Source organism: Platalea leucorodia (assembly GCF_965183815.1).
Source record: "Platalea leucorodia genome assembly, contig: HAP1_HAP1_SCAFFOLD_221, whole genome shotgun sequence".
In the NCBI taxonomy this organism is placed as follows: Eukaryota; Metazoa; Chordata; class Aves; order Pelecaniformes; family Threskiornithidae; genus Platalea; species Platalea leucorodia.
This window is the reverse complement of record NW_028121339.1, coordinates 81,036-102,812: the sequence shown is the minus strand read 5'-3', so window position 1 is coordinate 102,812 and position 21,777 is coordinate 81,036. Positions and strand designations below refer to the sequence as shown.

Genomic DNA, 21,777 nt, shown 5'->3' with positions numbered 1-21,777 from the left:
GGAGCAGGGCCCAGGGATGCACTCGGAGGTGAGAGGGAAAGATAGCGTTGCTGGTTCCTGGGGTACCATCCCTGGTGCCACCCAAGTCACTACCGTACTGACACCCAAAGCTCCTGGGAAGGGGGAACCTGACCCAGGAGTTTTCCTTGGAGGGACTGGGGGTGGGAGAAGGAGCTGAATGTGGTGAGGAGTGGGGAGGAAGGTGATGCACAGACCCCATGGGGTGAACTGCGATGTCCTGCCTTGCTGTTTGCAGGGAGCAGCCTGCGCTCCCGCAGGAGTGCTGGGGTCCCTGGAGCTGAAGGAGACACCTCGTCCGTGTCCCTGGGGAGCATGGGCTATGATGATGCTGAAGAGGTGTCTGTGGCACATCCCCGTGAGGACACAAAGGCTGTGACAGCGGAGCTTGGTGCCCAACAGTCCCTGAGCCCCAGGCCAGGAGAGCCCATCCCTGCTGTGCAGCTGGGTGCAGGCAGGAGGGAGAGGCCTGTGCAGCTGGGAGAGCTGTGAGCACCAGGGAACCGTCTCCCTTTACCACGGGCAGCAGAAATGGCTGGGAGTTCCCTCTATTTTTATTCCCATTTTCACACTGTGCATCCATATTGGTTCTTATTAAAAGTCTCTGGGGGCTTTGACCCAGAGCTGCTGCTTGCCTGCCCAGGTGTCGGGTCATCTCCCTGAGGCTGATCAGGGGAGCAGAGAACAAAGGCACAGTGGTAGGGAACGGACACGTCTCAGGGACAGCAGGCTCGGGGTCAGGCTGTGGGGCTGCGAGAGCCCCTGGTGCCTGGGGAATAATCCTGCTGACAGAGCCATTTCCATCCTGCTGGCCACAGTGTTCTAGTCAAAATGGCTCTAACAATGGTTAAGAGGCAGCTCTGCTCCACACTGCCCCAGCACAGGGTGCAGAGCCACTTTCTGGGACACACAGGGCTGGAATTCCCTCTCCTCATGCTCTGCCAGGACCCCAGTCTCCATGGGCTGTTCCTGCTGCCTTGGGCCCTCACAGACCCCCGAGCACTCTTGTCACAGGCACAGAACTGCCTTCTTCCTGAGCAGGGGCTGTAAGGGCCCATGGCAGCCCTGGGACCCCCTTCTCCTGCTCCCCTCCAGCCCCCACCCATGCCCTCCTGCTGCCTCGCCAGGGGTCTGAGTTTGGATTTGTGTCGGGGCAGTACTTGTGTGCAGGTACGGGAGGGATGGGGGCAGGAGGGATGAGGGCATCTTTCCCTCAGCGCTGTTGGAGGGCCGGGGGATGGAGAAAGGATCCCCATGAGATGTGTGCTGCAGCCAAAAGCCGTGGTCTAGGCCCTGGCCTGGAGAAGGGCCCATGCAGGAGGATGCTCATGTGGGCACATTCCCATGGCAGAGGAGATTTTGTGTCCCTCCCCTAAAACAGGTGCTGCTGGGAGCTGAGCCCGGGTCCCTCTCCCTTGGCTGGGGCTTTCACCAGCCCCAGCACCCATGGGCAGAAAAAACCACAGAAGCCAGGTGGGTAGAAGAGTTTGACACTTGGGCAGGACCTGGAGCCCAAACTGCCCTCCCTGCTCCCACTGGTGGGTGTCCACACCCCTCCAGCTCTTCCCTGAAAGGCTCCTCTGCTGCAGGCTGGAAGGTGTGTTGGCTCCCTATGGGGAGTTGCTGCAGCTCAGTACTGCTGCCAACAGCAGGATCTGGCCCTAGAGGAGAAGAGGACAGGAGGCGGCTGTCACCAACGTCCTCTCCCACTTCCGCATTGCCCCATTCCCTGCTGGGAGCTCCTCCACCCCTGGGGGGACCCTGGGGGGATCTGGAGGAAGCCCAGGCTCACACATCCCTCTGCTCCATACCCTGGAGCGTTCCTGCTGGCAGCCCCCATGGGAGAGCAGCGTTCCCAGGGCGAGACTCCCACGGTAATGGGTGACATAACATGGGCATTGCAAGCGCAGCCTCCATCCCCTGGAAAACTCCCACTGGGATAAGCTCCAGCCCTGGCATTCTTGGACGTGAACAGTCTGGCCCTGTGGGCTGGGTCCATTCTATGCAGCAAAGCAGGATTGTCACTGTGCCCCAGGTCTGTGCTTGCTCCTGCAGCTCCCGAGGACGTACCTGAGGGGGGTCACAGTGAGACCCCCGACTCTCAGCACTGCTGCCCCACACTGGGCAGAGCATGGCTGTGGAAAGCCCCCGGGAGAGCAGCCTTATTTCTCTTAGTTTGGGCTCACTGTTCCCAGGGGCTGAGCACCCTGCAGTGAAAGGCCGTGTCTCACACTCTGTTTTGGTTGTGGGTGTTTTAGCTGGGGGACCAGCCAAGGCACCATCTGGCCCTTCCCGCCTGTGCACGGCTGTGGACAGGCCTGTGCCTCCCTGATCCCACCAGTGCAGCATCGACAGAGACACCAAACACCCCAGGAACAAGAGGTGGGCACCGGCCCTACCAGCCCCAGCTCTGCAGGGCTGTGCTTGACCTCAGCAGTTGCAGGTGCCCTGAGCTGAGGCTCTGCTTAAGCCAGTGATGATGGTGGAGGGAGAAGGATCTGGAGACAGCGTCAGGATAAGAAATGTCATTCCTCCAGCTGGGAGTCCCACAGCCCTGCCCAGGCTCGTCCAACTCAGACAGCCCTACCTGCAGGCACAGAGGAGTGCTTCCCATGTGGTATGGGATCTCCAGCTGGAGACAGGACAATCTCAGACCCTTATCCCTGGAAAGCCACCAGGGCAGTGTGGCCCTGGTCCCAAAGAGCTGGACCAGCACCCTCACACCACATCTCTCAGCACAGCCAGAAATGATTCCTAGTGTGCTGCTGACGCCTCTCCCCTCCCTGAGGTCTCCCCACACTCTGCTGCCAAGCATTGTCCCTGGGCGGTGGGGTGGGTCTGTGGTGCAGGGCAGTGACCTGAGCTCAGGTCCACCACAGCTGCCTGCTTCTCCTCCAAGAGGGCGCCCAGCAAAGGCAGCACACACAGCCCTCCCACAGCCCTCCTCACCTCACAGGCAAGCCCTGGGTGGGCAGGGCAGGCCCACAGGGCCTGGAGAGGACCAGTGCCCGAGCTCCAGCCCGCACCTGCCTGAGGCTGGGGAGTCAGGGCAAAAGTACCCCTGGAGATGCTGGGGATTGAACCCAGCACCTCCCAAGTGCAAAGCAGGTGCTCTGCCACTGAGCTACATCCCCTTGACACCTGCCAGCAGGGGAGGCACTCTCCTCCCGTGATGCTCCTATGACAAGTCCTGTATTCCCCTGGGTGCCCAGGGACCCTCTGCAGCAAACAGCACTGGAATCCTTCTGAGATGGGGGAAGTTGCGGCCTGATCCTGGCACAGGGCTGCACTGCAGAGCGCTGCCCCTTCAAGGTCTCTGCAGGGCAATGGGGCAGAAGGAGGCTCTGGCTGCAGGTGCTGCTCCCACACTCTGGCCCACTCCGGGATGGGTCAATGGAGAGGAGCCTCGTCTGCCACCCAGGGCAACAGCCATCTGTGCCACATCTGTCCCCAACTCTGCAGCAGCAGCAGTGCAACAGGGTGAGGGAAATGCCCTCCCTGGACTGATGTGCCCCCAGGATCCAATGGCATCCTAGGGCATGCCGTGGAGGGCACATGGAGGCAGAAATCTTATACTCCCTCCTCCAGGCACCAGGCCTCCCCCTGCACCCCTCTGTTCCCCAGCAGCCCTGCAGGTGAGGTGAACAGCAGGCTTCCATCTCCATGGGGCTGGGCATGGGCGTTGGGCTCAGGGACCTTCCCATTCCTTCAGCACTGATTTCTGTCCTGACAGCAAAGCAGTGCCCGGGGACAGCCCTGGCTGGGGTCCCTGTGGCAGGGTGGGTGAGCGTGCTCAGCTGTTAACCCAAAGGCTGATAGTTTGACCACACGCAGGGATGGTGTCCTCAGGGTGGTACAGCTGCGGCAAATGTGTTGCCCAGTACCATAGATTTTTCCCTGCTGAGCCCCTGCCTAGCAGAGAGGGTTTAGGGGAATCAAAACCAGAGCACAGTCACTGTGACCTTCTGGAGTGGTTGAGTGGAGTTAAGGGGATGGGCTGCTCATCTATTGTGCTCTGCACACATGGCCCCAAAGCCCATCCTCAGCAATGACTCTCCCGTTCTTGCTCAAGAAAGACCTGGAAGGACTGCTCTTTTGGAGCAGCGATAATCCCACAGGCACTACACCTGCAGCCAAGCATTTTCAAGCTTGCGCTCAAAGCTGACAAGACAGTAACTGTGCTTGGACAGACAGTCTCTGCCAGGTGGCATGGACACTGCTGATTCCCCACTCCAGAGTGGCAGAGGCTGGATCCCCTTCTCAGGACAGACTTCTTGCCAGGAAGCCACAGCCAGGAGGGTGCCTCACCTGGTTCTTACTGGCACTTCACTCAGCATCCGTTTTGGTGGGTATTTCTTTCTGCTCTGTGTCTACTCTTTCCACACACGGGAATGACAGAAAACCAAACATTTCATAAAAGCTTGTCAGAAAGCCCTTGTTATAGACAGGAAGTCCATCAAATCTGGAGGGAGCCAGGAACATTGCCATAAGCACCAAGAAGATCCAGGAAGCTCAATGCGTCTTCTCACTTCTTCACTCACTCTCACTTCTCGCTTCTTCAAGTGACGCAAATTCTTGCAACCATGATTTAAGCCTGGAAGTGGGAAGGGATTTATGTCTGTGGGTGGAGGAGGAATAAGTGTGTTGTGGGAGTATGTCAGGGCTGAAGGTGTCCCGATCCAATGTCGAGAGAGGTTTCGATAAGATCCCAAGGACGAGATTAAGACGCAAACGAGGTCAAATGCCGTACAACCTTTTGACTTTATTTTGGCGAACGAAGGGGTGAGGACCGGGTAGGGAGATAGGGGGGAAGAAAAAAAAAGAAAAAGGAAAGGAAAAAAAAAGAGAGAAAAAGAGAGAAAAATAGAAAGAGCGTGCTCAGGTGGGTGAGAAAAGAGCCACGTAGGGGAACTAGCTACCGCCACTCCGAGTCCGGCGTTGTCCCGTCGATCAAAGGTCCAGTCGGTCCAGCCTCTGTGTCCGCAGGAGCAGCTTCCAAGGAGGTGCACGGTGAAGGACGAGAAGAGAAAAAGAGGACCTCAAAAGGCGCACGCGGTCCTTTTATAGGGCCATGCACATGCGCAGAGCAGGTCTGCGTACATGCAGTTTGCGCTTCTGCCTTTCGCGCCCTGGTCTCTGTGCAGGCGTGCGTGCAGTTCATGGCCCCGCCTTCCGCATCCTGGCCTCTGCCTTTCGCGCCCTGGTGTCTGCGCAGGCGTGCGTGCAGTCCATGGTCCCGCCTTTCGTGTCCTGGTCTCTGCATGGGCTGTGGTGGTTTCATCGGGGGCTGGATGTCGGACCCAGAAGATGGCGGTAGAACGGCAATGTCGAGACAATTCTGATTAGTCCTCGACACCACCCCGTGGCTCGACATTGCAGTCTTCACAGTGGTAAGAGAGGTGGGAAGGGAAAAAGAGAGAGAGAGAGAGAGAGAGAACAGAGCAGAGGTGGAGACAGAAGCAGGGGAAAAGGGAACATGGGACATGGCAAGAGTGTTCAATTGCAAACAAACAGGAACATTGTCCAATGTAAACACTCCTTTTTCCTTAATCTTTCTAAGTTTAACAATGTTTAACAACCCTGAGAAATCCATTGCGCGAGGTAATTCACTATTATAAGAAGTATAGAACAACTAGTGAGTATGACATGGGTAGGAATATGCAATTTTTTTGTTGTTGTTGTTTTGGTGTGTTTTTTTGTTTTGTTTTTTTTTTTTTTTTTTGTTTGAGGTCTAAACAATGGTTATTGTGGTGGGTTCTACCCGGTGAACGGCACGGATTTGTTGTATGCCCTCGGGTGAGGTGGTAGGTATGAACTGCATATTAGATACCACATGTCGTATTAGCTGAACAAAACAGGGTATTATACAGGGTAAAAACATTAAAGTGGCAAACACACATAGCAAATATAACAGCAACTGTTTCACCCAGGGCGCCCCCGGCAGCCAGGACCATAAATTACCATTCCAACCATTCCAGGTCTGGACGGGGATGTGGGCTATTTTCCTAATGTCTTTGGTTAATTGGAGGACTACTTCGCCTACATCGTCTATTTCTAAACAACAGTTAGAAACATTTAATTTCCCACATACCCCTCCTTCTTCAGCCAGTAAATAATCTAAAACCATACGGTGTTGAAGGATTGCCGTGCGCATTTGTTGAGACTGTTGAGTTAAAAGATCTATAGCATTGGCGGTTTTATTGGTAACAATTTCTAAAACCGCTTGTAATCGGATTATACGGTTCAAATTATAGATTGGTTCCCTTGCCCCTGATATCGGTTCACTGGGGTTCCAGGTGGCAGGCCCATAATGTTGGATTATTCTTTCAGGAGGCCACTCATTTTCCCCCCATTTTTGTGTTCCACCTATGTTCACCTCAACAGCTCGCTTGCGGCGGGCAATCTTTCCATCTTCCAGATTATCGTACAATCTTATCCCCAACTGAGAGCCACCCGTTTGTGGAAGAAGGAAGAATAAAGGCCAGATAATTCCCACATAACAAACCCCTGACCAATGCGCTGGCAGTCGTTTATAGGCAGTATGTCCACAAAACCAATAATGGCCCCTTTTAGCTGTGGCCCCGTTGGCGAATGGTCCCGCTGCATCCCCGGGGAACTGGAAATACATTGTTTTGTCATTGCCCACAGGGCTAAAAAAGACGGTTGGGTTATTATTCATCCGGCCGGTGCAATACCAGGCCCCAAAGCTGCTTTTCCATTCACAAGTTTGCTTGTAAGCATGGTCCCTAGATTGTTGGAAAATTAAGGTTTCATTTTTATTTGCCCAGTACCCTTTGAACCCTCGACTGCGTCCGGCACTATCAAGCCATGCCCATATGGAGATACCCCTATCTGCATTTACCAACTTGTTCGTAAGTGTCCATTGGCACTTGCTTTCTCCCACATAGACCCCTCCCTTTTGAGTACGATTTAAACAATATTGCCCCACAGCAGGAAATTGAACTGGCCATGTTCCACTATCACCCCAAGTGTCATCCGTGGTTTCACTATAATTACTCACAATTTGGGCTGGGGTGAGGGGTGTGGACGTCCACGGCCAACTCGACAGCCCCAGAGGTCCCCCACAAACCCAGCAATGACTTAAATTAAAAGCTCGGCTTATAGCTTTGGCTAATAATACAAATTCATTGTCCTTGAAGGGATCAAACGGGTCAGGGGAGGGGGAAGGAATTAGCTCCCCACCACTGTTATAGGTACATTGCCAAACTAGTACAGCCACCAATAACGCGCGCATCCTGATTAAGCAGCAATCGGCGTCTGTCTAGTCTCCGTCGGGTGGTGCGTGTCCAGGTCAGCTGCTTCCTCCTGGAAAACAAAAATAGAAGCAAACTCGCTTCTCGGGTCAGAAGGAAGGGACAATCCATTTAGCGTGAATTTTGTGGATCTTTCCACAAGCATCTTTTGCCTTCCACGTGTATTTATTCACTGGGGTGTCTAATGTTAGTGGTACTGCTCCCACGGTGGGGAGTTCAACTAAGACGGGTTGTCCGGGGAAACAGGATGGGTTGACGGAGTGGTCAGGGCCAGGTGAGGTGGGCATGATTGTAGGCGCTAGTGGGCAAAACGCCGTAATTTTTGGGCATCCGTTTGTTCCCCAACGGCTATTGACGCTAGTCACTGCATCTCCTACCCGCTCAGCCCACCCCGGTTTGTGCGGTTTCAGGAAGCGCTTCAGCAAGCCGTTTGTTCTTTCCACAATCCCGTTTGCTTGAGGGTAGTATGGAGTGTGGAATACCCATGAAACCCCCTCCCGAGCCACCCATTCCTGGACCATCTTGGCTGTGAAGTGTGTACCATTGTCAGATTGAATCAACTGCGGTTTAGGGAAGGTCCCAAACCATTCTTTCAGGGCCTTCACCGTATTCTCCCCTGTTGCCTTAGCGCAGGCTTTAGCCTGTGCTAGGCCAGATACTATTTCAACACCCACTAATACATAGCACTTCCCTTCTGATTTACGGAACGGACCAATGTAATCAACCTGCCAGGCCTCCCACAAACCTTTTCCCTCTCTCAAATGTAGGGGACTGTCTTCCAGGGGGTGCCTGTCTAAGCGGATACGACATTGCTCACAGGCCGAAATGCAAGTTTTGCAATTTTCTCGGGTAACCGGCCAGCCTCTGGCCTGAGCCTCTCGGTAGAGGTCTTGGGCTCCAGTGTGCCCTCTCTTAAGGTGCAACCATTCCAGGAGTCGCTCCCAATCCTCTTCTACTGGATCACTTTGCAAGGGGGCGAGGCGGGCCAGCTCATCAACCCTATTGTTCCAATGGCCAGACGGATTTTCTCCCATCTGATGGGAGGCTACCCATCCTACCGCAAAGTTCCCCTGTCTGGCAATGGTTAAAATATCTTGCCACTTTTCCTTTTGCCATACAGGTATTCTGTTAACCTCCCACCCATTTTGTTCCCAAAAGGGGAGCCACTCTGTACACCCCTTAAAGACAGCAAAGGAGTCAGTGTAGATATAGATTGGAGAGGCAGATTGGGCTTCATGTTGAAAGACACTCCATACGGCCACTAATTCCCCTACTTGAGCGCTGCCTTCTCCTTCGGTAATTATTTTTTGGTCGGTCCTTATCTGTAGGGCGACAGCACGGTATTTCCAAGTTCTGCCCTCTCGTTTAGCAGAGGCATCAGTGAACCAAGCGTTCTGTAATTGTTCTGAAAATGGGGGGGCTACCTGCACAGCAGAAGGGGGCACGTCACCTTCCCGGTCTGGGGCCACTCCCTCTTGGATAACTAAATTTTTGGCAGCGCCCTCAGAAACTTCAAAAATACCACAATAATGTTCTATTTGCGCGTACCATTTCCGCACCGAAGCTCTTTGTGCCACCCCGTCAGGGGGAGGTGTCCCAGTTAAAACTGGTTTAATCACTTTGAAAGGACCTCTGAGCACTATTGGTTGCTGGCGAATGGTGCGCTCTGCTTCTCATAAAGCCAGGCTGACTACAAACAGCCCCTTTTCCCACGTAGTGTACCGTTTTTCTGCATCCTTGAAACTCCGAGAATAAAAGCCAATGGGCCGGATGGGCCCTGCCGGCCCCCGTTGCCACAAAGGAATCGATAGCCCGGTTGTGGCAAACCCCCACTCGATCTGCACCGGGTCTGTCGGGTGGATAGGCCCCAGGGCTTGGTATGCATTTGCCTCGAACACCAACAGCCGTAGCGCCTCATCGTGGACCGGGGTCCACTCCCATTGGGCCCTTTTCCGTAGTAAATCATATAGGGGTCTCGCGATAATTGAGAAATCAGGGATGTGCTTTCTCCAGAACACAAGCAGCCCTAACGCATGCTGTAAGTCTTTTTTCGATTCTGGTATCTTAATTTGGTCGAGGGAGGAAAGGGTGTCTGGTGGGATACATGTCATCCCTCCCTTCCACCAAATTCCTAAAAATTTCACCTCACTTGAAGGGGTTTGTATTTTCTCAGGTGGGATTGTCAATCCTATGCTCTCTAGATGGGTGATGATGTCCTTCTGGACTTCCCCAACCTCTTCCACCTGATTTCCCCCTATGAGTACATCATCTATATATTGGTAAACTTTCACCCCCGCCCTTATGGGAATTGCTTCCAGCTCCTGGGCTAGAGCGTGGTGGGCTAAGGTGGGGGAGTGCTTGTATCCCTGAGGGAGCCGTGTAAAGGTGTACTGTTGCCCCGCCCAGGTAAAAGCAAAGAGGTCCTGGTCCTGCGGCTGCAGGGGGACCATAAAGAACATGTCTTTAACGTCAATAGTCGCCATAATAGGGTGTGATTGCTCTTGAATGGCGGCTATAAGCTCGGCAATGTTCGGTACGGCAGCTGTTAATGGGCCTGTGTTGGCATTCAGCCTCCGGTAATCTACTGTCAACCTCCACTTGCCGTTTGGTTTTCGGACAGGCCATACCGGGGAGTTAAAGGGGGAGTGGGTGGGAACTATAATCCCCCTCCCCTTTAAGTCCTCCAGCACTGGCACGATTCCATCTCTTGCTCCTATCGGTAGCGGGGAGGGTTTCACGTTTGTCAGTTTGGAAGGGGGGAGGGCAGGCGCCGCTTGCAACAGGCGCACCCCCACGCCGGGGGCTTCGGCCAGCCGCCTGATCTGCGGGACGCCGAAAGACCACGAATTTCCCTGGGTGTCGCGCCACTGTCTGCCCTTTAAAACGTCTATGCCCAAGAGGTTCATTTGAAAGGGTCCTATGGCTGCCATGGTGTTCACCGGACTCTCATCTCCTGGTAGCCATAAGGTTACCGGGGTCATGGGCACAGATTGGGTTTTCCCTAGGGCGTTTAATACTATCAGGCGCTTAGAAGGAGTTGAGATGCCGCACCGTTCTGCCTCGCTTTGTTTTATTGCTGTAATTTGGGCCCCCGTATCAATTAAAAAGGTCATGGGCCTCTTCCTCGGCCCTACTGCGACAGTAATGAGGAGGTCCCCTTTATTGTTGCAGGTGAGTTGTCTAATAAACATCCACCCTCCGCCTCCCCCCTCACCCTGAGGGGGCGGAGGTCTTAGTTTTCCGCCACCCTTTCGTCCCCCTTGAACCCTTCCTCCTTATCCAGTGCTGGCACAGAGGGCGCGTTTGGTTTGGGAGAGGGTCCTTGCCCGGACCACCTCCGCACCAGGAGCTCTAATTTTTTGGTGGGGAGCCCATCCATTAGGTCTCGGGGCACACCCTTTTGCAGTCCCTTCTGCCACAATTCTTGTCGGAGCAGGGGTTTTTCCCTTTTTGTTGGGCCGGGGCTTGTCCCCGAAAAAGCCAGCGGTTTATTTGCCGGCTCCGCTGCCCGCACGGCCCTAATTTCCACCTTGTGGTAAGTTCTGCCTACTGGCCCATATTTCCTCCCATAGTTTATCAGTTCCTGAGCTATCTCCCCCCAGGTCCACACCTTCCTCCCCTGCTGCCGCTGTTCCAGGGTTACTGTTCCCTCCAGGGCAGCTGCAATTCGCTCTTCACGAGGCACATTTTGGATTTTCCCCTGTAATTGGATCCCGATAGGTTTTAGCGAGTCGGGGAGTCCTCTTATTAGCGGTGTCAGCTGCTCGGGGTCTACTGGTAACAACATCGGAGAGCTTAAATTTGGTTTAAGTTCCCGGTCATACATCATTTGCAGGCATGCTGCCTTTTGTACGTTTTCTAGTAGTTGCTCAACCAAACCAGTTATAGCTAGGGGATCCCCCCTTTCTAATGGGTTCAGACCCCCCGCCCAATATGCTGCCCTCTGGGTCAGAGACCATGGGGCCCGGCGATCGCCCGTGGTGAGGAAGACGCCGGGGCCCCAATACCCCTCTGCTTCTTTTTCCGATAGCATGATCCCGTCCCCCCCCGACAGGGATATCCTCCACACATATTCGGTTTCGGACTCCCTTGCCGTCCTAGCAAAATCCTTTCGGAGTTTAGCCAGTTCGGTGGCGGTAAAAGGGATTTCTTTGGTTACAACTTGGGGACGGTTGTCGCTATCGTCCTCATATATATATTCCGTTTTTACCAGCGGGCACATATGGGGGGGGTTATCCACCGTCTCCCTTAATTGCTTTAGGTCTTTCTGGGGGTAGATTTGGCGTACCCCTTTCTCCTCCAACATTACCTCCGCCTCAGCGAGGGTGTCTGCCTCCCTCAGGAGCTGAACCCTCAGCTCCTCCTTCAAAATCATATTTTGGCGCTTCTCCTCCTCTAGCGCCCGTTTGGTCTCTAGTAGTTGCTCTCGCAGCGGCGCTACCGCCGCTTGCAACGCAGCGGCCACAGCCTCCGATTGGCAGGGCGCTCGTTTCTTGTCCTCCACCGCCGCTGCCAGACACGCTCCTAACACAGCACAAACAATAGCCTTCCCTTTCCCCTTCTTCACCCTAGCTTCTTTATGCAAAACCGCTATTCGGTCCATAACACTTTGCAGTTGGAACCAATGGTCCCGTGCCCAATCTCGTCCCGGGGGTGAGGGGCGAGAGCGGTACGTTTCTAAAAACTCATATAATTTCTCTGCCTCTTCACAAAAATCGCCTGCCTTTTGGGCAGCCATATCCTACAAAGGGGAGTTCGTCCCGGGAGGGTCAAACCTTAAAAAAAAAAAAAAAAACACCACGTTTCCCCTATACGCTCCCAGGAGGCCAATCCGCACACTACTACAAGACAAATACGAGCCTACAAAGGGGATATCGTCCTGAGGGGGTCACACCGTACAATCCAAACTTCCCCTATACTCCCCCAGGAGGCCAGACCCTAAACTAGTATGGGACAGAGCAGAGCCTACAAAGGGGATAGCCTCCTGAGGGGGTCACACTATAAAATTCAAGTCTCCCCTATACGCCCTCAGGAGCTCAAATCACAAACTGCTACGCGCGTTTCAGTACAAAGCTCTCAACACCCACTCCTTCCTTGCGCCTCGTTCGTCTCCGGCTGCTTCCCTCGCGGGAGAGCAGAACCGCGGATCAGAACTCCGCACTCGCTTCGTACTTGTTTGTACGTCTCGTTCACACACACTCGCTCAGCACACCGTAAGGTTGTATGACACTCTCGTCTCAAGGGATCCTGTCCGTGACGCCAATTAAATGTCCCGATCCAATGTCGAGAGAGGTTTCGATACGATCCCAAGGACGAGATTAAGACACAAACGAGGTCAAATGCCGTACAACCTTTTGACTTTATTTTGGCGAATGAAGGGGTGAGGACCGGGTAGGGAGATAGGGGGGAAGAAAAAAAAAGAAAAAGGAAAGGAAAAAAAAAGAGAGAAAAAGAGAGAAAAATAGAAAGAGCGTGCTCAGGTGGGTGAGAAAAGAGCCACGTAGGGGAACTAGCTACCGCCACTCCGAGTCCGGCGTTGTCCCGTCGATCAAAGGTCCAGTCGGTCCAGCCTCTGTGTCCGCAGGAGCAGCTTCCAAGGAGGTGCACGGTGAAGGACGAGAAGAGAAAAAGAGGACCTCAAAAGGCGCACGCGGTCCTTTTATAGGGCCATGCACATGCGCAGAGCAGGTCTGCGTACATGCAGTTTGCGCTTCTGCCTTTCGCGCCCTGGTCTCTGCGCAGGCGTGCGTGCAGTTCATGGCCCCGCCTTCCGCATCCTGGCCTCTGCCTTTCGCGCCCTGGTGTCTGCGCAGGCGTGCGTGCAGTCCATGGTCCCGCCTTTCGTGTCCTGGTCTCTGCATGGGCTGTGGTGGTTTCATCGGGGGCTGGATGTCGGACCCAGAAGATGGCGGTAGAACGGCAATGTCGAGACAATTCTGATTAGTCCTCGACAGAAGGCCCTTGCGCAAATCAGGGGTGATGGAGACATTTCCATCTTGTGCGCATGCCTCAGCCTCGGAAATGGGGAAAGCCTGCTGCTGGGGGTGGATGTTCTCAGTCATGGCCCATGAGCATGACCTCACTCTCTTTTGCAAGAAAGAGAAAATAGGAGGACTCAGGTTGCAATATCTAAGTCAGCCAGTGGGAAACAAATACGTAATTACATTGGGGGAGGGGGGCTGGAGGGGGGTCAGATTAGGAGAAGGAAAGAAGTGGGAAGTAATGATTTCTGTGTTAAAAATTTGGGAAGCTGAGATCCAGCTTGTGTGGATCTTTCTTCTGAAGAAGGATCTACTTTTTTTTTTTTTTTTCCGAGAGGCTGGCCCTATCAGACTAGCTTTCACAGTTCTCCTCTGCTAGACAGCGCAGAGAACAGGAGGGATGGGATTCATCTACTCAGATTTAGACATGTCCAGTGGAAGGGCTTGATTCAACTTCCCCCTTCTCACTGTCAATATGAAGATGTCCTGAGGAATCCCAGACACGCAGGAACCCCACCCCTCAGCTTGCCTGGGTAACGGAAGAGAAAACAGCATGTTTAGAGTAAGTTTTCTGCCACTCCTGGGCAGGTGTGGCATTTCAACAGCTCCCACTTGCAGGATCACAATTGTGGTTACTTTAAAGCAAGAAGAAAGCCAGGGAAGTTCTTTACACTCTTCAGCACCAGACCTGTATGTCTTTAAGACACAAATTTTCCCACTTCTCATTCCCCAAGCAGTCCCCAGATTCTGCACTTCTAAAGATATACCTGGAACACAAAATATGCACTTGTCCACACTTGACACAACCGCAACCTGTTTATTCCTGGTGGGTCACAACTGGTAGGAGCTCTCGATGCAGGCCGCAGTCTTTCTGAGGGCATTTCCAAGAGCCCCCGTGACTTGCCTGTTCCGCAGGCTGTAGAGGAGTGGATTGGCCATGGGCGTGAGGATGGTGTAGAAAAAGGATGGCACTGTATTGAGCTGCCTCAGTGAGGCTGTTCTGGGTGTCATATAGACAACGATGAGGGTACCATAGAAAACAGTGACCATGATGAGGTGAGAGGAGCAGGTGGAGAAGGACTTCTGCCTCCCCATGGTGGCTGGGATCCTCAGGATCACAACTATGATGCAGATATAGGATACCAAGGTGAACACAAAGGGGAAGACCACATCCAGAAAGCAGATGATGAAAGTAACCAGTCTAAGCACCGTGGTGTCACTGCAGGTGAGCTCCAGCAATGGGGCAAAATCACAGAAGAAGTGATCAATTGCATTGGGACCACAGAAGTGTAACTTGGAAAATAGCCCAGTGACTCTGGTAGATATTAGTAATCCTGCTAGCCAAGACCCAGCCGCCAGCTGGAGACAGAGCTTCTGCTGCATGAGGCTGGCATAGAGTAGGGGGCGACATATGGCCAAGTACCGATCCTAGGACATGGTGGCCAGCAGATGACACTCGGTACCTGCACAACAGGCAAAGAAAAAGAATTGTGTCATGCAGCCTTGAGCAGAAATGGTTCTGTCCCTGGTTAGGAAGCTGGCCAGCAGCCTGGGCAGGATAGTGGAAGTATAGCAGATTGCCACACTGGAGGAATTATGCATCTGCTCTGAGGTCACCGAAAGAAGGAGGAGGAAACCTAAGAAAAGGGAAGGGAATGTTGACAAAGGTAACAAGATGAATTTCACCAAGCACGATATTAGTTACCCTTGCCACACCTTCAACTGACCGGGTACCAAAATGGATCCTCACAACCATACCAGAGCAAGAATATTTTTCTTGAAGGCCTTTTCAGTCCTTCACGAGTTAAAAACCCTCCTTTTCACACTGCTGCTGGTGATTTCTCTGCTCGCTGTCACGGGGAATGCAGTCACCATTGCCATCCTTTGGCTCCACCACTAGTGCCACACCCCCAGGCATCCCTTCCGCAGAACCTTCTCCTTCTTGGATATTTGGTTCACTCTGGTTATTCCCCCTGACATGTTTGTCAGTCTCATGCTGGAGATTAAGATATCTCTGCAGCTGCTTACAAGTCCCTTCTTCTCCATCAGCACAGCTGAGTTTAACCTATGTGTTGTGATGTGTTTCGATTGCTGCAGGGCCATTTGCAGCCCCTCACACGACTCTGTCCTTACCAACTCCTGGCTGTGCTCCATGCTCATCTTTAGCTGCTGGGGAATGGCATCTCTCTCCACGCTCAGCCCCACCATCCTGTATGCCATTAGACCCTCTGTGCCCACTGCAGAGACTGCTTCTTCTGCGGCATCATCCCTGTGCTGAGAGCAGCCTGCATGGGCACCAGCTACTATGAAACATGAGCGTTGCTCTCTTCTCCGCTGTGTTGCTGAGCTCCTTCACACTGACCTCTGTGGTTTACGCCTACATTATATGCACCGTCCTGAGGATAACCTCTGTGCAAAGCCACACTAAGGCCTTCTTCACCTGGCTATCCTTCCCCTGCATACCCTGTCTTTCTTCACTCACTATGGCATATGCTGGCTGCATGCTTGACGATGCGGGGCCTGAAGAGAAGCTGCTTTGTTGTAAGCTGCCTGCAAATTTGCAGGTTCCCCTAGGAAAGTGCATTCAGGAGAAGAACAATTTTAGAGAATTGAGGTGTCACCCAGGAGAGTAAGAAGACACAAGCCTTTGAGTGTTTGAACTGACCCAGAAAATGGACACTGTGACTGTCCCCTCTCATTCACTGATTCACTACGCTCATACTGCTGTAGGTGACTGAGCTTGAGCTTTTGCTCAAATACAGCCAGGGGTTTAATCTCAGAAAATGAGTGCAGAGCTTCCCCGATGCCAGACTAGAGGCAAAGAACAAGCCAGGCATTTGGGATCTAAGACTAGCCTGAGCCCCAAGCTAAAATGTCAGTGCAAACATGGAGCACTGCCCTTTACTGATCTTCCCATTTTACTCCTTGTGGAAGTGCTACCCATTCTGGCCTGGGACAGAGCCTAAGGGGACAACACAGCCTGTGGAGAAGATCAGTTTCACTGCTTCAAACCCACCATCTCCTCCCCTCCCTCTCCTCTCCTTGCACTTGGAATCATCCTACTTTGGCAGTCATCTGCTCTGCTCCTTTCCATGTCTAAAAACAAATATGAAGATGAAGGGAAAAACATCAGTCTTTATTGCATATAGTTTTCTTGTGCTTCCTTCTCTTCGATGTCTATTTTGACATTAAAAAAAACAAACAACCTTAATAAATGAGTGATTTGAGACTTGAATAGTGAGTTTCATCTACTTGGCTGCAGGTGCCTGTGAGAACTGGTTTTCCCCAGGCTCCCTCTAGAGTCAATGGAAACAAGAGAAAACGCTAGAGGCTGGTTCCTCCCAACCTATAACTGGCATGCAAAAGAAAGGTTACAAATCTCTTCCAGACACTCTTCTCTTGCTCTGCGTTTAGGTCAGGACATTTGATGGCAATAACAATGAGCAACTCTTTGGAAACAAGCGTGTTTCAGTGCAGACGGATGTCACATGAGATTGTGTGACAGACTGTGTGGAGTCATCATACCTTTCAGTCATTATTTAGAGTACGCAAGAAGACAAGTTATACTTGGTCCCTATTCCACCCCCTCCCCCTCTCCTGAAGAAACAGAGAGCAAGAAGGTGTGGAAGGAAGCAGGGGATTACAAAAGAGATACTGGATATTGCTTATTTTGAAAACAAGAGACTCTCAGGGATTCCTAGTGCAAAAAGGCGAGTACCTCTGAAAAGTAGAAAGAATAGCTTTCAACATACACATTTGATTTGATTTGATTTGATGGTTTAGCATTTGTGCAATAGAAGAGATGAGTTTGGCACATAGGTGTGACAGATGTTTGCAATAGGTCTGAGTGAATGTGGAATTTGCCAGGAATGGGGTGAAATAGCTTGCAGCCTCTTTAAAATCTTCTGCTCTGGAGAAAGAATCCTTTGGGAGAGTTTGAGAAAGGTAGAAAGACGACAACAAATTCTCTGAGGACTCGAACTGAAATGTAAACCAGAAAAATCAGGGGGTGAGAAAGGCTTGAAGGACTCTCTCTCTCTCTGTGCTGTATAGGAGGAAGACTGCAAGAAAGGAAGGAAGCAGAGAAGGAAGGATTCCTTTCATCCAGACGGTGAAATAATCACACTTGGGTTTTGCCATCTTCCTGTCTCGGCAGGATGAACTGAAATTCAGCATGGGAGCAGAGGATGAAACTGCAGTTACTGAGTTCATCCTAGAGGGTTTCTCAGGGCTTGATCAAAGCCTACAGCTATTTCTCTCTCTGCTCCTTCTGCTCATATACCTGACAACAGTGATGGGGAACGCAACCATCATTTTCCTCATGTGTGTGGATCACCGCCTGCAGACCCCCATGTACTTTTTCATCAGCAATCTGGCCTTCCTGGAAATCTGGTTCACATCCTCCACAAGCATCAAATTGTTTGTGATCCTGAGTTCTGGTAGGAGGACAATCTCACTAAGCAGCTGCTTTACCCAGTCCTGTTTCTATTTTGCCCTGGGCTGTACAGAGGTGGTTCTACTTGCTGTCATGTCCTTTGACCGCTACGTTGCCATCTGCCAGCCTTTGCGTTATGCTGCCATCATGAAGCCTCAGCTCTGCATCCACCTGGTTGCTGCTGCTTGGGTCATTGGCATCACAGTCTTGAGTTACCGTCTGGTCCTCCTCTACAAGCTGACTTTCTGTGGCTTGAACAAGATCCACCATTTTTTTTTGTGACAACTCCCCCTTGTTCAAATTGTCCTGCTCTGACCCCAGCCTGCTTTGGAAAACAGACTCTGTTTTGTTATCGTTTATCCTACTGGGTTCCTTATGTTTAACTCTGGCATTTTACATGGGCATCCTTTTCTGTATTCTGCACCTGCCAGCAGCCGCTGGGAGGAAAAAAGCTTTTACTACATGTTCTTCCCACCTCACCACCTTGGCCATTGCATATGGGAGCTGCATTGCTCTCTATGTGCGTCCTTCCAGAGATGTTTCCTTGGAGACAAACAGAACTGTAGCTTTGCTGAACACTGTCCTGTACCCAGTCTTAAATCCATTCATCTACAGTCTTAGAAACAAGACTGTGCTACTGGCCCTGAATGAAGCCATTGCCCGTGCAACAACACAGCTTTTCCCCTAATCCTGATGCATTCTGGACAGCAATTCCAATGAGCTGCTATGTTAAATATGCTAAATAATACCAGTGCATAGGTATGTAACCCTCAAATACAGCTGCCTCAGGAGATGCATGTTCTTGTTGGGTTGTGTTAGGTTAAGTGAGAAGAAGCTCATCTGCACACACAAAGAAGGCACTACCGATGGCAGGAGGAGTAACTCAGTCAATACCCTGCCCCAGCTGCTCCCAGACCCATCACAGGAGAGCCACCAGCTCATCAAGACCCCATCTCCACAAAGCGAGAAGAGCACAGAGGCACAGTGGCAGGTGGGAACCCAAATGACAGGCTCCTGAGGAAGGAACATCTTGTCCCAGCTCCTTCCAGGGCTGCCCTGGGAGAGCCGTCAGCCCCGTTGTCCAGGTGTGAAACCCACCAAGAGGAGTCACTGCAAGCCTCTCTCTAGATCACCATTTGGACTAAGGGAATTGTTGCCTAGGGGCGTAGGACACATTATGGGATGCAGGGGAAGAGCATTTTTGGATTGCACAGGACTTTTATTATGGGAAGTTTAGGGGAGGACCCTGACCAGTGCAGTCTGCCCTGTCTTCTCATTAAACTTAATTTCTAGCTCATTGCTGTGTGGGGGAATCTCTCTTCTGCGTGAACACGTGAGCACAGGGGGATGAGTGCAGCAACTGGAGAAGGACCATGGGGTCAGACAGCCCATATATCATTAGTGCCAGCAACTGAGACACCGGAGTCACTGGACTTAAGAGAGTGTGTGTGTGTGTGTGTGTGACTGGGGTGGTCTGTAGCAGCATCTGGAATGGGGCTGCGGCCTCAGGGGGCTCATATGTCCAGGTGCATGCAACTGGGGAGGCTGGTATCCAGGGCAGCTACTGAGGAAACTGAGCATCTGAGCCCAGCTGCTGGTGGGATCTACCCTGTACAGGTATATATATATATAGATTAGAACAGAACAGAACAGAGCAGAATAGAACAGAATAGAACAGAATAGAACAGAATAGAACAGAATAGTTCAGTTGGAAGGGACCTACAAGGATCATCTTGTCCAAATAGCTGGCCACTTCAGGTCTGACCAAAAGATAAATCATGTTATTAAGGGCATTGTCCAAATGCCTCTTAAACACTGACACGCATGGGGCATCGACCACCTCTCTAGGAAGCCTGTTCCAGTGTTTGACCACCCTCTTGGTAAAGAAATGCTTCCTAATGTCCAGTCTAAACCTCCCCCGGTGCAGCTTTGAACCATTTCCCCATGTCCTGTCCCTGGATCCAAGAGAGAAGAGATCAACACCTCCCTCTCCACTTCCCCTCCTCAGGAAGCTGTAGAGGGCAATGAGGTCACCCCTCCGCCTCCTTTTCTCCAAACTAGACAAGCCCAGTGTCCTCAGCAGCTCCTCAAAGGACATTTCTTCTGGCCCTTTCACCAGCTTTGGTGCCCTCCTCTGGATGCATTCAAGTACCTTACATCCTTCTTCAATTGTGGGGCCCAGAACTGCACACAGTACTCCAAGTGAGTCTGCACCACTGCTAAATAGAGCGGGATAATCCCCTGTCCTGGTTTCAGCTGGGATAGAATTAATTTTCTTCCTAGTACTTGGTATAGTGCTGTGGTTTGGATTTAGGATGAGAATAATGGTGATAACAGACTGAAGGTTTACTTGTTGCTAAGCAGTCTTTATCCTAGTCAAGGATTTTACAGCTTCCCATGCTCTGCCAGGTGCACAAGAAGTTGGGAGGGAGCACAGCCAGGACAGCTGACCCAAACTGGCCAAAGGGATATTCCATACCGTATGACATTATGCTCAGTACATGTACTGGAGAGAGTTTGCCGGGGGGCAGCGATCGATGCTCGGGGACGGTCTGGGCATCGGTCAGCAGGTGGTGATTGTGCATCACTTGTTTGGTATATTCTTTTTTTTATTAGTAGTAGTATTAGTATTAGTATTTCCCCTTCCTCTGCGATCATATTAAACTGTCTTTATCTCAACCCACGGGTTTTACGTTTTTTTTCTGATTCTTTCCCCCATCCCACTGTGGGAGGGAGGGTGAGCAAGCGGCTGGGTGGTGCTTAGTTGCCGACTGGGGCTAAACCACAACATCCCCTCTTTTGAGCCCCTCATTATACTGCACCCCAGGGTGCAGTTTGCCCTCTTGGCTGCCAGGGCACACTGCTGACTCCTGTTGAGCCCCCTGCCAGCCAGCACCCCCAGATCCCTCTCTGCAGGGCTGCTCTCCAGCCACTCCTCTCCCAGTCTATACTTGTGCCCGGCCTTATTTCATCCTAGGTGCAGAATCCAGCATTTGTTCTTGCTGAACATGGTGAGAGTTGCCTCCTCTGGGTCATGGATACAGCTTTTCAATTGCACAGGGCCCAGGAGTGTTCCCTGTGCTGCCCCATGATGCCCCAGTATGTCCCACTGGCCTTCAGGTAGGGCATGACCCCTTCACCACTGCTTTCTCAGCCCGATCATCCAACTGGTGTTTCACCCATCTGTTTGTCTGCCCTTCCAGAATGTAATGTCCTAACTAGGGTACAAGAATAGTGAGGGAGAACACGTCACAAATCTTGCTGAAGTTGAGGTGACCAACATCCACTCTTGTCCCCTCAGGCACAAATGCAGTTACTTCATCATGAAGGCAGTCAGCTTGGTGAGGCATTCTTTACCCTTTGAAAGTCCATGCTGACTGCTTTTGGACACATTCTTCTCTTTAATGGTCCCAGAAATACCACCCAAGAGATATTGATGGCTTACTCCTCACCAAAGTGAGCTTGTACAGCCTGGGGTTCCCTGGGTTGCTCCTTTGGCTTCTTTCAGAGGTTGGTGCAACATTGCTTTGTCCTCGCTCACAAGAGACCTCTACCAATCCCATGACCTTTCCAAAGGGATATTCCACAGAAATACGTCTTCCCCTGTAACTTCATTACCACTATTCTGCCTGTTATATGCTGTATTTACTTTCTCTAATTGTTCGTGTGTTTTCATCTGTCCTGATACAATGACCATTTCTAAAGTCATCTTACCAGTAGACTGTCTAGACAAAGGCCCTTTCCATTATTCTCCAGTTTTCTCCTGCCCTTACTCTTTATTCATTCAGATACCTCTCACGTATGCTGCTGCTTTGGGTTTCAGGGAGTTAAAGCTTTCATGTCTTTCAGTAGGACAATTGCCTTTGTAGCAAACTCTTCTCTTATGTTCATCTCTACCTTTCTGTAGCTATCTATGTAAAACATTTCTCATAAGATTATCCCTTGTAGAAAGGCAACCTCATTAAAGGTAGCTTGTCAGTAGCATATGCTTGAGGAGTGTATTGTATTGTTTCTGAAACTTTATCATGCTTTACTTTTCTTTGCTTGCAAATAGGAAAAATCCTTCTGT

At 51.6% G+C, this 21,777-nt stretch overlaps 2 protein-coding genes across 2 annotated transcripts; one reads left to right on the top strand and one right to left on the bottom strand.

Moving 5' to 3' along the window:
- Positions 1–14,104: 14,104 nt before the first annotated feature.
- LOC309603853 (olfactory receptor 10A7-like) lies at positions 14,105–14,875 on the bottom strand (the record flags this gene model as incomplete). The annotated part of the gene is given in 2 exon segments (XM_082338747.1): positions 14,105–14,701; positions 14,705–14,875. Coding segments are annotated over 2 exon segments (768 nt in total).
- Positions 14,876–17,447: 2,572 nt separating this feature from the next.
- On the top strand, positions 17,448–18,396 carry LOC309603857 (olfactory receptor 6E1-like; the record flags this gene model as incomplete). Its single annotated transcript, XM_082338750.1, is given in 2 exon segments — positions 17,448–17,978; positions 17,980–18,396. Coding segments are annotated over 2 exon segments (948 nt in total).
- Between the last annotated feature and the right edge of the window lie 3,381 nt (positions 18,397–21,777).